Genomic DNA, 14,171 nt, shown 5'->3' on the forward strand with positions numbered 1-14,171 from the left:
ACTCTTTATAATAATGAACAGCAGAATGGAGACAGAAGACTTCAGTCAAGCGGCACTTTTACTGAACACCGTCACAACAACAACACTTCCTTCCACACGGCCTTTCACGTGACATCACTAACCAATCAGAAGCAAGGACTTAAACTGAGATAAACGTGAGTGAATCAGATAGGCAGATTCAGCAGAATATCCTTACTGCATTAAATATGTAAACACATAAAGGTGTAAATAATTAACTGACTAAACATTGTAAATATACTTCTAGTATATTAACTCAAATATAAATCATATTAAATTCTAAACATTACAACTTTCCAACATGAAATATGACCTCCACTTCTAAACCTTACACATGTATGCCCTCTACACACGAAAGAGGAAGTTTTTATGAGTAAACAATGAAAGAGAGTGGAAAAGTTACAGAATCCTTTTATTCTGATGTATAGATATGATCAAATATCTCAGAGATTGAAGCACACGTGCTGTTTTAACGTTGCCTAGAGCTGAGAACTATCAACTAACCCAACATAAACAAACCCAAACAAACCTTATGGCAGGATCCGAGTCAAAAGCAGCTAAAGAGCTGACTGCAATGGTAGGTGAGCTTTTTAATTCGACAGTGAAGATAGATAGTATAATTGCATTTGCGGGATAGCCTACTGTTTTAAAGTTTGACAAATCTGTTCAATTCATTTCTTCAAACAGATGGAGACGACAATGCAACAACTCCAGAGCAGGTTTCAGAATTTATCTGAGCAAATCATCTCCAAAAATATCTTTTCAGATGCAAAATCTCAAATTATAGAAGCTCGGCATGCTTAGATTAAAGATTTTTTTTACTATAGCACTAGCATAAAATTTTTATTCAAATGTATTTGAATTGCTACAACAGTAAAATCATTTTTCAGACAGAATACAATGCCAATATCACACACTTGTGAGCAAATGCCATGGTGTTCTTTACGTACCTTTGAGTACCATGTAAATATGAAAATCACTCAGTACCACTCTTATAATCATGGTGTCACTACATGTACATGTTTGTACTGTACTTTAGACCAAATAAATGCAGCTAAAACCCTTAAAAATCACACCAACCCCAAACTTTTGAACAGTGCTCGAGTCATTCTAACATTAGACATTTAGTTTTATTGATCTTGATGGGTGTCAAACTCAGTTCCTGGAGGACCACAGCCCTGCAGAGCTTAGCTTTAACCCCAATTAAACACACCTGATCCAGCTAATCAAGTCCTTCAGGGTTATTTGAGAACTATGTGTGTTGAGGCAGGGTTGGAACTAAAGGTGCGTTCACACCCTATCGAAAATACTGCAGCTTTGAGGTTTCAATTAGAGTTGTTCCGATTCCGATACTAGTATCGGAAATATCTCCGATACCACAACAAATTCTGGCATCGGCATCGGCGAGTACATGAACCCATATACCGATCCGATACCATTTTCTTAAAAAAGACCTAGTTATGACCGCAAGCTTTGCCTAACCGCTGCACGGTTCTTCTTCGCTGCTCAAAATGCATTGAAAACACAGGAAGTTGTGCTGTGTTGCCACAAGCAACCCCTGTTTAGAGCAGCGAAGAAGAAATGAAAACGCGTTAGCAGCCCTTATCTATATATGACTGGATCACTCATCACATTCTAAACTGCCAAAAGACAGTGAAGCCGCTACTATATTATAGATCAGTGGTTAGCAGTATGTCTCTGTAGTACCGGTAGTTACAGACTCTCGAGTATATTCAGTACCGGCAACTGCGTTCAGTCGCTTCCGTGTAAGTCAAAACGCAGGGCTCCAGACAGTAGCCGAATATATACTAGTGTCTGTGAATATTAAACTGCAAAATACTATTTAAATATTACTCCCGCAAAATCTACATCTCTGTGGGTGACTGGCACAGATGCGCGAGAGCTCGCTGTTTTGTAGTCTCTGCTGTGTGTCATGAGGACACGAACGCATAAACCGTCACTTCATGAGAATTTACCGTTTCATTTGAGAATACTGTCATATCATAAACACAGACACTCAAAGATCTTCATGGCAGCCCATTAAAATAAATGTTTGGTTTACATGAGTAAATTGACAATATATAAAGCTACTGTTGTAGCCTACAGTAATAATAATACATCTCTATAATAATAATAATTATGCCTATGGTTGCTTGTTTTTTTACTTGTTTTTTACTTGTTAGAGATTATCTGATTAATAGATCTTTTTTTATATTCCTAGACTTATTTGTTGCAGTTTTTTTATACAGTTATATTGTAAAACTTAAATACCTTTTTTAGTTTGCGGTGTTAGATTTTTGGCTGCATTTGAAGTTCTTTTTTGCATAAGAAAATAAATAATACTGTCAAATTCATGTTAGATAATAAAAATACTGTAATAAATACAGTAGTTCACCATGTATTTGTTCATGTTTTATTGAGGGATCTGTCTGAAGCACACCATAAAAAAATTCTAGCAATTTACACAGGGCTAGTAGTATATACAGCTGTATATACAGATATACACCCAGGTATCGGATCAGTACTCGGTATCGGCCGATACCCTGAGCCCAGGTATCGGAATCGGTATCGGGAAGAGAAAAAGGGTATCGGAACATCTCTAGTTTCAATGTGTAAAAAGATGGGACTTTTCTGAGAGCTCCTACTTGTACCACCTGACCACAGTAGATTAATTTAGGCATTGATAGTGGTGATAGAAACGCATAGCATTATACAGTATAACCTCTCTGCTACACAAAGAACTGAGGGTTTTCCTTAATGCCTGAACTGGATGAGATGGGAACACGCATAGATGACCTGGAGAAGAACGTCGGTGATCTCATGACACAAGCAGGAGCTGAGAATCATTATAAAGCAAAGCAAGTGCATTGGATTTATTCGATTGTCAACGAATTAAAGTTCGGTCAATAATAACCACAATCATGAGTCATGATATTTAACATCGCTGTTTTATTTCTTCTGTGCAGTGGTTTTGAAGAGAGACCAAGCTGGCCAAAGCACTGAGCAGAAATGTTGGAGAAGCTTGAGATCAACACAATATTTGTGTGATAATCTATGCATGTATAATTCACTAGTGCCTTGTTTTCTATATATGGTTTAGGTCTGAAAATCTGGATCTTGTACCTATAAAGCAATAAATGAACTTGTTTAGCTTCTTGTGTTAAATCTTTCTTTTCCAGGATACAATATAAGCAAATATGTAAACGTGCAATAAAACTTCAACCATCTTTGAAAGCTGTCATAAAATATAAATTGAGCAAAGAAGACTACACTGGTCCTGTTTTAATGTGAAATACTTGCAACTAACTTTGTAGCAACACATAACTGAACTTAAGGGAATTCTTATTGAATTTTGATTTCATTTAGAATGATTTTATTATATTTAAGCATCCTAGTGTTTATTAGTTATGGGGTTTGTTCAGAATGAACCATTATGCAACACTACACCATGGTGCAACATTAACTGATGCTGGCTGGCATTAAAAGTACATTTGTATATATTAGAATTTATAATATTAAGTTGAATAGAACTATAGTGTTTAGTGTTTCATATTAAGAAACCGTGCTTTGTAGTAATCATGATGTAATCTGCATTCCATAAACAATCCCATGCAAGTTTATAAGATTAAAAATAATCTAAAAGTAATCAAAAACTATATTACTAAATATGTGCAATCCAGATGATGTTTCTAACTACAGTTTTAGTCATGCAATTTGTAATCAGTAATGTACTATAATTCCTAACTAATCTACCCAACACTGTTAACAAGGTGTTAAGGTGCTATACTCTATAGCCACCAAGTGGCAGCATTGTTTCTCTCTTCTCACTGCTTCCTCCATTGCAGAAAATCATCAAGGCAATAAAATCAACGGAATGGGAGAAAAATGTGTGTTTTCAGTCGGTCCATCAACAAAGAACGGAATTTAAAGCATTTTTACATTATTAGAAATAAAAGATAAAGAAACAGAGGCCCTTCAAGTATGGAACAGCCTCCTATATATATATATCGTATCTTTAAATTGTACATTATTGTTATTATGTACACTTGTATTTACTAATATTTAGGTATTTTTTGAAACATTCTTCATTATCACCGCCTCATTTCTTGTGTCAATTAGAATTATATTGTTTGTTTTTATTTATCTTACTTTAATTTGCAGTTTTTTTATTATTATTTTTAATTCACTTAAAAAATAAAGCTCGCCAAATCTTCCAAAAACTTGTTTAAAAACACCTACCCGTATTTGAATACAAATCCCCCCCACACTTGTGGCTTGCATAAATTATCGCGAGATTTGTGCCGGCGCTATTCACCAAAGATACGCCACCGCCGTAGCTGCAGTGGTTGTCAAGGGAGACTACGCAAGAAATGTGACGTACGCCGTGAGTCGGAGAAAGGCAGTGTCGATCGGCGAGAGCTCGGTTACAGAGGCGGCCGGGAGCGTCAGCAGAATGGGTGAGTGTTTAGTCCCTGGCGCTTTTTTGAAGTCAAACTCTTCTGTAAGCTGATTTATAGCTTTGTTTGGGCAGTGTGTTGTGAACAGATGTGTTCTCTGAACGTTAAAAAGACTAATAGATCTACTCGAGCTCCTTTTTCGTTCTAATCTTCACTCTCTGTGTCATTGTCATAACAATTAACGTCACTGTCTATTTTCTAATATAAGTATTTGACTTTAATAGTTACGATTACAAACAAAAAATGTACTGTGGGTGGTATAATAATGGTATCAGATAGTACTGCCGTTGTACTCAGTAATAGTGCTATGGTATGTTCATTGTACTAGTATAAAGAATGACACAATAAACAAAATATGGCATTACCTTAATATTTAGTACAGAAAACCATTTTAAGCAGTGAAGATGTTCCGTGGCCAGACATTTACAGCTGTAGTCTGTCTGTTTGAAGTAACACCTTCTTGTGTCTGTCCTCTCTCAGCTTTGTAGAAATAGTCAAATGTGTGCGTTTCAGTAGGTCAGGGGTGGAGGATCCTGCTCATGGAGCTTCACTCCAGCACTAATTAAACGCACATCATTTTATTTATCTATTTTATCTTGTGAACTGTCTAATCAGGCTGTTTAGAAACTTTCATGCAGGTGTGTCATAGCCGAACACCTGAAAGTGGCCCTTTCAGGAAGATATACAGACAGAGGCGACAGATATACAGACAGATAGAGGTATGGATGGAAAGAGGGACGGACAGATTCATGGATTGGGGGATGGATAGATGGAGGGACGAATGGGTGTATGGATCTGTAAACAGATTGATTTGTCCATCTTACTTGTACACATTTGACAAGAAATGCACAGACACGTGTAAAGCATTATACAGATACAATACATTGATATATTACACAAATAAATGTGTCCTATAGCAGCACACTGCATGATCATCTATGAGTGAGATCTCTGGTGTGGCTGAAGAACTTGTTGGACTCTTGTTCATTAAAGGAGAAATCCTCCTTTATTCCCGTCATGTTTGGATCACATGGCTACTGCTTGAATCGGTTCTGTCCGTTCACATGGGACAGTGTGTTTTAATCCTCGGCAAAGTCCTTAGGCCTCATTTCTAAAACACAACTAGTCAGATTTGATCCTGTATCCCATGAATTTCTTCCTATGTCAGAATGAAAGAAATCAGGATGAAACAGCTAGGATTTGCCTCTCTTTTGAATGTGAAACCTATTTTGGTCCTGGATGCAGATTGTGGTAGTGCTTTACAGCCCTTGAGTAGGATGTTAAAGGGATAGGCTAGTTCATCCAAAAATGGAAATTAGCCCATGATTTACCCTATTAAAATGTCCTGGCTCTTCCAAACTTGGGTGTTATTTTTTAATCGTATAAAATAAGTCCAATAAAGTGCATCCATTCATCATAAAAAGTGTCCAAAATGGCTCCAGAGGGGTTAATAAAGGGTAAATAAAATGTTTGGGCCAACTATCCCTTTAAATCAACTGAAACCCTAAAAGAGAATGTGAGTCTGAACTGCGGGTGGTCAGAATAGACTTTATGGGTCATATTGTCTGACTGTTTCATTGGGTGTGTGATGAGAAAACCAGACCGAGAAGACTGCTTGTTTTACTCGCGTGCTGTTGCAATGAGTCAACAAGATCCTGCCAGAGCCCTACGAGTTCCTTGATGCACTAAATGCGGATGGAATCATGGAATCGAGTCATAAAAACGTAATTTACTGTATAATGTGCAGTGTCAGGGAATTTAGAGAGGTTTGAATGAAAAGATCAAAAGTGCGGTGTGAGTCTTAAATCGCAGTATACTAAAGCAAACCAGATGCGTGTGGTTTCAGCATCTGCCGTCTCAATATATGAGGACAAGAACACATAAAGTTCATCTCCAGAGCTGCAAAAAGATTGATTTACTTTAAGAAATGATTAGAGCCCCAACCGATATTGTGTTTTTCGGGGGGCCGATACCGATATTATGGAGTAAGAAAGGGCCGATATCTATATATTAGCCGATATTCTTTGTTTATATTATAGTACAGTACCAATCAAAAGTTTGGGCACTTCCACATATATATATATATAGGGCTGTGCAAAAAATCGAATGCGATTTTCATGCGCATCTCATCAGTAAAGATGCTCCTGTAATTAGAAGTATATCTCCAGCCTGTGCGTTCAGATCAGGGTTGCCAGGGTTTCACAACAAATCCTGCCCAGTTGCTTCTTAAAACTAGTCAAAAAATAGCCCAATCGCGTTTCCAGGAGGTTCCCCGATAAAAATTGCTTCCCGGGGTTAAAATATAATTTTTTTGGAAGGGTTGCCCTGGTAAAATTCACATTTTAGGGACTAAATATCACGCTGTTGGTATTGCTTCTAACCGCGGACATGAAAATCAACCGCAGACTTGGCAACACTGGTTCAGGTGGAGCGGCAGTTACTACACAGAGCCGTAGTCTACCGACAACTAACACAAAATCGCTTTCAAAATCAACAAAGATTCGCCTGAGATTTTGTGTAGATTGTCAGTGAATTATGGCTCGGTGTAGTAAATGCCAACCGGTGTTGCCAGGTCTGTGGTTGTTTTTCATGTCCGTGGGTCAAAGCGACTCCAATACAAATAACGTGATATTTAGCACCTAAAATGCGAATTTTACCAAGGCAACCCAGCTAAAAAAACCCGTAAATTTTAACCCCTGGAAGCAATTTTTTATCGGGGAACCTTCTGGAAGCGCCATTGGGCTAGTTTTGGTCTAGTTTTAAGAAGCAACTGGGCAGGATTTATTGTGAAAACCTGGCAACCCTGATCTGAACACATGTGCTGGAGATATACTTCTAATCATAGGAGCATCTTTACTGATGAGATGTGCATGAAATGGCATTTGATTTTTTGCACAGCCCTATATATATATATATATATATATATATACATAAACACATATTTTGCAATGATCACTCAAATGTGGTGATCAAACACTTAATGACGTGACAAAGATATGTAATGGGGGCAAGGCATTTAATAATTTAACAAACTTTATTATCCAAAATGAATCTGACATCACTGCACTGAACAGTTCAATTCAGTTCAATTTAACTTTATTCCGTTCACTTCGGAACCTTCATCCACAGATGTGCGCTACTGTCTTCACATACAGACGAAACTTACTAGAGAAGTGTGAAGTGTGACATAATATACCTCTGTAAATAGATACAATATAAATTCACGTCTCGTGCACTTTAATGCCTTTTCGTTCCCTTGGAACTGGGATCATGGCGGAATTATGAATTGTGCGCTTTGCTCTCAATTCTGGACTGTCTGACTTGTGAGTTGGTCACATCCTGTGAAGTACTTGTTGAAAATGTGTCGTGTAAAAAATGCGTAACGCTGCATCTCATTTACTCCTTCTTATTGCTTTGCCTTTGTGTCTTTCTTTACTGCTTTAGGTTTAGGCTACCACATCTCTTCCGGCAGTTAAGCCACATACAAAAACACGTCATTGTTTCTGGACAGCAGTCACTTTAGATCTCTGCACGGTAATGGTTTTGGTTAAGTGTCATCTAAAAAATCCCTAAAGGAATGGATGACCCAAAAATGAAAGTTCTGTCATCGTATTCTCACCCTCGTGATGTTTCATACCTTATCTATTCTATGGAACGCATGTATGTCTATGTAAATGTATATATGTATATACAAGCTGCTTGACACACAGTGAATCTTAGCACGTCTCGGTTAAGCCTTTGCATTCATGTTCATATAATGGATGAAGGCATCCGTCTATCCCATAATAACTCACATCAGTGACTTTGAGGTCATATATGTATGAAAGCCCTGGCATGTTAAAGTTTTGCTTGTGTGAGTCCTTCTGGTCTATTTCTGTTGATGCTTCACCCCTGCAGGGAAATCCATTTGTGTTTTTTTGGGCCTTCGGCTTGTTCCTCATGGCGGTCTGGGGTAGTTTTTGCTGGTGTGTGTGGTTGAGACCATCTCAAATTTGCATCAGAGCATTTACCGTATTGGTATATTGAGATGTTCCTCTTTAGATATACTGAGCGTCTCGTCTTTGACATGGTTTTAGTCTGGAAGAAGGAACCTCCGTTTATCTTTTCAGACGACTTCTGCGTGTACTCGTGTGTTCACGCTTCACACCTGCCTTCTAGAAGAACACCCGGTGATAACATCAGCAGGAAGTTGAGCAGGATATTCGTTACTTTCATTTGTAGTGTCAAGATCGAGCATTGCTTATCCATTGTGTGGGTGCTGGTGAAAATAAAGTAAGAGAGGACAACATTTCTCAGACACACAAAATATATGCAATGGTTCATCTTAAAGAGGTCGTTCACCTGAAAAGGAAACTTTTGTCTGACTTGGCAGACTGGATTCATGATTGTGTCTGCGTCAAGTGTGATTGTGATGTGAAATGTTATTAGCACTGAATAACTACTTACTTTCAATATAAATGCTGGGCTATTCCTCACATAAAGTTGACTTACGACTTTCTGAATCATCATCTCAGGCTTGTGTCAGTCACGTGTTCCTCCAGGACGTTTCCTTTTGTGGTGTAAGAAGAATAACATGAAGGTTTTGATAGTCAAATGAGTTGGGTTTATATGTGCTGCAGTCACAGATCAGTGCATTTGATGAGTTGCTGTTTTCAGCAGAAACAAAAGGCCTGGTTTATTCAGTGAGATGATTTTTCGGTGAAGTTACTGACAATTACTAAAGCCCCATTTCTGACCTTCCTGTAACTCTGTATGTTTAGAGAAGTGGTATGGTTGTGCAGCATTAGGAAAACACTACAGGCTGTACATTTTTGGTATTAGGACTAAAATAGACAGATATTTACAGGATCTTCCACAGATGTGTGTCTATCTTATTGGCATTTACATATGGTAGTAATGTGACCATTTGGATGTTAATGTCAGATATAAACAAAGCCTTTGTGCTAGGGCTGTGAATTCTAGCAGAGGACACACCTCTTAATGCACTTCAGCTGCTATCTTTCTTTGTCTCATTCTGTCTCTTTGTGTTTTATTCTGTGTATGTGGATGTCTCTCTCCCTGCCTGCTGGAATCTGATCATCTCTTCTTCATCTGTTCATCCATCGATCTGTGGAACAACCTGATCTGAATGCTCTCCAAAGTAGCAGTAAGTACAGTCATTTCAAACACCTCGACAAACTACAAACGCATGTGTGGTTCAGCTCCCCAAAAGATCTCTCAAATCTGGAGCCTGCCCTGCAAATCAGCTCAGAATCGCAATGCTTGAAAATGGCACGCAAACGATACGTTTTCGTGACCACGTGGTACATCACATGAGTGTGTAACCGCGATACCGACGATAGTCCAACATCTCTACCACTTAACCACGTGGTTAATAGTGTCTACCAGTATATCGTCCACCACTATGGTCAATGGTTGTTCAGGTCCCTAATTATAAGTATTAAGCTTTAGTGTTCCACACTGTGCATCCCACATTATTCATGCTACAAACATGAATTATACCTCAGATCATGTGGTTTGTGTGATAGCATGTTAAGTAACTTGATGAAGGAAAACCCATAGGGCTGGTCACACCAACTTGAATGTTCAGTGCAAAAAATGTGTGAAATTTGATCCAGTTTAAATGAGCGATTTATATCCAGAGTCAGTATGCCAGTTGGTGGCGCTTATGAAAAAATAGAGTGTGCAAAGTGTGCAAAATTGTGTTTCTGAAATCAATCAGAGAACAATTTAAGAGCCACTACTAGATTCTTCCTTTGCGGTTCACTGTCGCGATTCGTTTAACACTTTTTGGGCATGTGACCAAAAGTGCCAATCCTATTGGTTGACTAGTTGGCTAGTGTTTTTTCGTAGTGCGATACAAAAGAGTTTCGAACACCAGAATAAAAAGGGTTTTATCAATTTTGTGTCAGTCTGAACATATACATTAATAGCTGTTTGGTGTGATAAACATTTGTACATTGGTGTGCAAAGTTCTTTACTTTGCTAAAAGGAAATAATAAAGTTGTCCAGTAAGCAATTACCGTATTTTTCTCTTGGTTCTTGGTTCTAAATAAATGCGACTTATAGTCCAGTGCGACTTATGTTTTTTTCCTCATCATGACGTATTTTTGGACTGATGCGACTTATACTGAAGTGCGACTTATAGTCCGAAAAATACGGTAGTCATTTTCTTCAGAAAATGCAAAAAAAAAGAAAGTTTTTAAATGATTATTTGTCTTGAAAAAAGCCCTTTTTTTATTATAGCCATATGAGTGTCAAATCAAATATTTCTGAAGATTCATTAACTGTCTGCGGTCATGACGGATGGCCGTCTACGTGTTTTTACGTGTTTTGTCAGTCATGCCTGCTGACGACATTAACTGTGTTTGGTTTTGGTCTACAGCAACAGAAAAACCTTGAGGGGTACGTGGGATTTGCCAATCTCCCCAACCAAGTGTACAGAAAGTCTGTGAAGAGGGGCTTCGAGTTCACTCTCATGGTCGTCGGTGAGTATCTTCTGTCCCGTTGATCCCACCGCTGGCGTTGAATTTGTCTCTTTTCCTTAAGTGAAAAACTCTTGTGTCACTTGAGGGCAATGAAAACCAAACCTTCAACAGCGTTTTTGCTATATCTATTAGACCTTATCTTTATTTTCAAAGTTTTGAGCGTTTTACAGACTTTTAAATGAAATAGTTCACCCAAAAAAAGAAATTGGTAATCAATTTACTCGCCCAAACTTCTTCCGTGGATCACACAATAAAATGTAATAGCTGGACAGTCCTCATTCCCTTTCAGTGCATAGAAAGGAGTGTAAACTTTCTTCTGTGTTCAACAAAAGCAGGAAAGTATGGAAGCCCGTTTCTGCCACTGAAAAAAAAAAGGTAATTGTGACTCTACTAATAATCTCACAATTATTATTTTTTTCTTGAATGCATGAAATAAACCCACAACTGTAAGAAAGTAGTCGTTTTTTTTTTTCTTCTTCCATAATTTGGCTTTATAACTCAAAGCAGTGAGAATTGTGAAATATAAACCCTTAATTGTGAGGTAGAAAAAAGTCCAAATTGTGAAGAAAAAGTAAAAAGCATGGATGAGCCTTTCATTATCAGGTGTAGAACGGAAATCCTAGCAATATTTCTGAGATGATAAAATGCTGATTTAGTACCACTCCTAATGTGAGCCTCCAATGGCAAATTAACATCAGATATCACACCAAGGTTACGAGCTTGTATAGACTGCAGTGCAGAGCTCAAATTAAAACTGCTACTTTTTTGGATGGCTTCTGGTGTGCCAATAAGAAGAAGCTCAGTCTTAGTGCTATTTAATTTTAGAAAGTTGTGAAGCATCCATACTTTTATGTCCTGCAAACATTCAGAAAGGATTGCAGAACAAACCGTAACATCAGACCTTGAACTAATGTATATTTGGGTGATGTCAGCATAAAAATGATATCCGAGACCGTGTTTTCTAATGATTTGCCCCTGAGGAAGCATACAAATGCTAAATAGTATGGGCCCCAAAACAGAACCCTCACACAATTCAGAGAAAAAAAAAGTCAGAATTGCGAGAAGTAAACTTGCAGTTGGGAGAAAAAAAGCTAGAAGTGTGAGATAGTCACAATTGCCTTTGGAAAGGTTGGAAAGTGGCAAATAAATGAAACTATCCCTTTATAAAATAAATTGTGTGTCTTTCTGTGGTTAGCGATGTGTAAAAAAAGCTTCAATGAAAGAGGGTGGTTGACCCAGCATGCAGAGCTATGTGGATTACGCGCACTCATGTGTCTAGCGGTATTCGGTTTCTCGCAGGCCGCTTCATGCCAGGCGCTGGCAGCTGTGCGCTGAAATGCATCAGTGATGGATTTCACATGGCAGAACAGAACGAGAGAACAGGGCTTGAAGAAGTGAGCATTCAAAACAAATGTGCTTCCCATTCTCCCATGGACCTGGGTTTTTCCCCTTCCTTTGGAATGTGTGTGTGTGTGTGTGTGTGTTGTTTTTCTATTCTGGTGGGGCCTTAAACCTGAATACACACAGACTCATGGGGACTCGTGTCACGGTGGGGACCTAAAATCCCCAAGTGTAAACAAGCTAATAAATTACATTGAATGAAGTTTCTTGAAAATCTAAAAATGCAGAAAGTTTCCTGTTAGGGTTAGGTGTAGGGGGATAGAAAATACGGTAAAAACCATTACGCCTATGGAGAGTCCCCACAAGGATAGCTGACCAGACGTGTGTGTGTGTGTGTGTGTGTGTGAGAGAGAGAGGGAGAGAGAGAGGGAGAGAGAGGGAGAGAGAGAGAGAGAGAGAGAGAGAGCGTGGCCTAGTGTGTGTGTGGGAAGTTTCCTGTAATCCCATTCATTCACCTGGTCTGTGTGGACTCTACCTCCACCTTCAGCTCTTCAGCCTTCAAACACAACACAACCTGAAACACCCACCTGGGGTCACCTCACGTCCTGCTCACCATCCAGAGCCAGAACCGCGTTTCTGGAATGTAAGTGTTCGGGAGGAGTGTGGTAGTGGCTAGGCCCTGGAGTTTCCCCCACTGCTGCACGGTGTGCAAGAAACAAGCTTTTAGATGGCAATTTAGTGTACAGCGTGTGATTAGAATCACATAATAATTGAAGAAGTGCCGTGCTGTCAAACACTTCCAGCTCTCTCTCTCTCTCTGTGGATGATAAAAGCACAGATGTTGTTGTTGTTGTTGTTAAGACCACCCGTCTCTTCTCGGTGGGATGTATGTTGGGCTCGTCTATGGTTTCAGAGGTGTTGCCTGACAGTAGAATAGAGTAATGACTGAGGCAATATTTAACATTAATTAACCTGTTTACCAGCCACTTGTAAGGTTTATCCATGATCTTGGCTGGTATAGAGTTTATTCCTCTTTCTTTTTACTTGTTCAGATTAGTTTATTATCAGTGTTAAGGATTATTTGGTTTGTTAATCTTGACCTCATTATGATTGCTGAAAAATTATGGATTTTCTACCACAAGTTTAAGTTTTTACAGTGCTTGTAAAGGAACAATATACTTGTAATCCTTAAATATTTTGGATATTTCACATTTAGGTACAGTATGCTAGCCATTTCTGTGTTTTTATTTTATAAGTGTAAAACTTGAATTTTAAGGAAGCATATATATGTAAGATAAGTAAAAAAAAAAATTATTGTCTGTTTTGTTTGGTTTTATTCTGTCTTTATTTAAATTTCCTTTACTTCATTCAGCATATGTTTAAATGTGGTATATAAATACAATTTGCTCACTAATACTTGCATATCGAACTATTATTTGTCTTCTGAATTGCATGCTGAATAGCAATTGGTTTGTGTCTTATATATTTGCATACATGAATTATGATTATTCTTCTGTCCTTCAATTTTTTGCATACTGAAGTATGATTAGGTATAATCCGCAGCACCAAGATTTATAGCAGAAATTGTGCATAATTACATGCAACTAACCCTAAACCAAACCCTATTATTAATATTACTCAATTCTCAGTTCAGTACTTACAAGGACAAAAAAAGTGTAAAGTGTAAAACTTTAAAACAAAACTAGGTGCTGATCTACCATCTGATCTGGATATAAGAATAAGAATGAAACATTAGTATAGATGCTAGTGTATGCCAGGTTAAAGAGGTTTTTCATTTAGATTTAAACCGAAAGAGTGTGTCTGCCTCCCAAACAGTGTTAGATAGATTATTTTTTGGGTGCTAAAT

General features: G+C 38.1%; 2 protein-coding genes across 3 annotated transcripts in view; both read left to right on the top strand.

Moving 5' to 3' along the window:
• The first annotated feature begins 362 nt into the window (after positions 1-362).
• LOC127935526 (heat shock factor-binding protein 1) lies at positions 363-3,168 on the top strand. Its single transcript, XM_052533469.1, has 4 exons — positions 363-595; positions 706-772; positions 2,786-2,876; positions 2,985-3,168. Exons 1-4 carry the CDS (start codon positions 551-553, stop codon positions 3,019-3,021), a joined length of 240 nt encoding a protein of 79 aa, XP_052389429.1. The 5' UTR covers positions 363-550; the 3' UTR covers positions 3,022-3,168.
• Positions 3,169-9,588: 6,420 nt separating this feature from the next.
• Positions 9,589-14,171, top strand: part of LOC127935588 (septin-7) — a 36,398-nt gene continuing 31,815 nt past the window's right edge. For both annotated transcript variants that reach the window (XM_052533592.1, XM_052533593.1), the window contains exons 1-2: positions 9,589-9,621; positions 10,861-10,963. In XM_052533592.1, the coding sequence (XP_052389552.1) occupies positions 9,604-9,621; positions 10,861-10,963 (121 nt within the window). In that variant the 5' untranslated portion in view covers positions 9,589-9,603. The remainder of the gene's footprint in view (positions 9,622-10,860; positions 10,964-14,171) is intronic.

This window comes from Carassius gibelio, chromosome A19 (assembly GCF_023724105.1).
Source record: "Carassius gibelio isolate Cgi1373 ecotype wild population from Czech Republic chromosome A19, carGib1.2-hapl.c, whole genome shotgun sequence".
Classification (NCBI taxonomy): Eukaryota; Metazoa; Chordata; class Actinopteri; order Cypriniformes; family Cyprinidae; genus Carassius; species Carassius gibelio.

Coding starts and splice junctions, on each gene's coding strand:
- LOC127935526 (XM_052533469.1), top strand. CDS start 551: ATGGCAGGATCCGAGTCAAAAGCAGCTAAAGAGCTGACTGCAATG. Junction 596..705: donor CTAAAGAGCTGACTGCAATG/GTAGGTGAGCTT, acceptor TTCTTCAAACAG/ATGGAGACGACAATGCAACA. Junction 2,877..2,984: donor GAGAATCATTATAAAGCAAA/GCAAGTGCATTG, acceptor TCTTCTGTGCAG/TGGTTTTGAAGAGAGACCAA.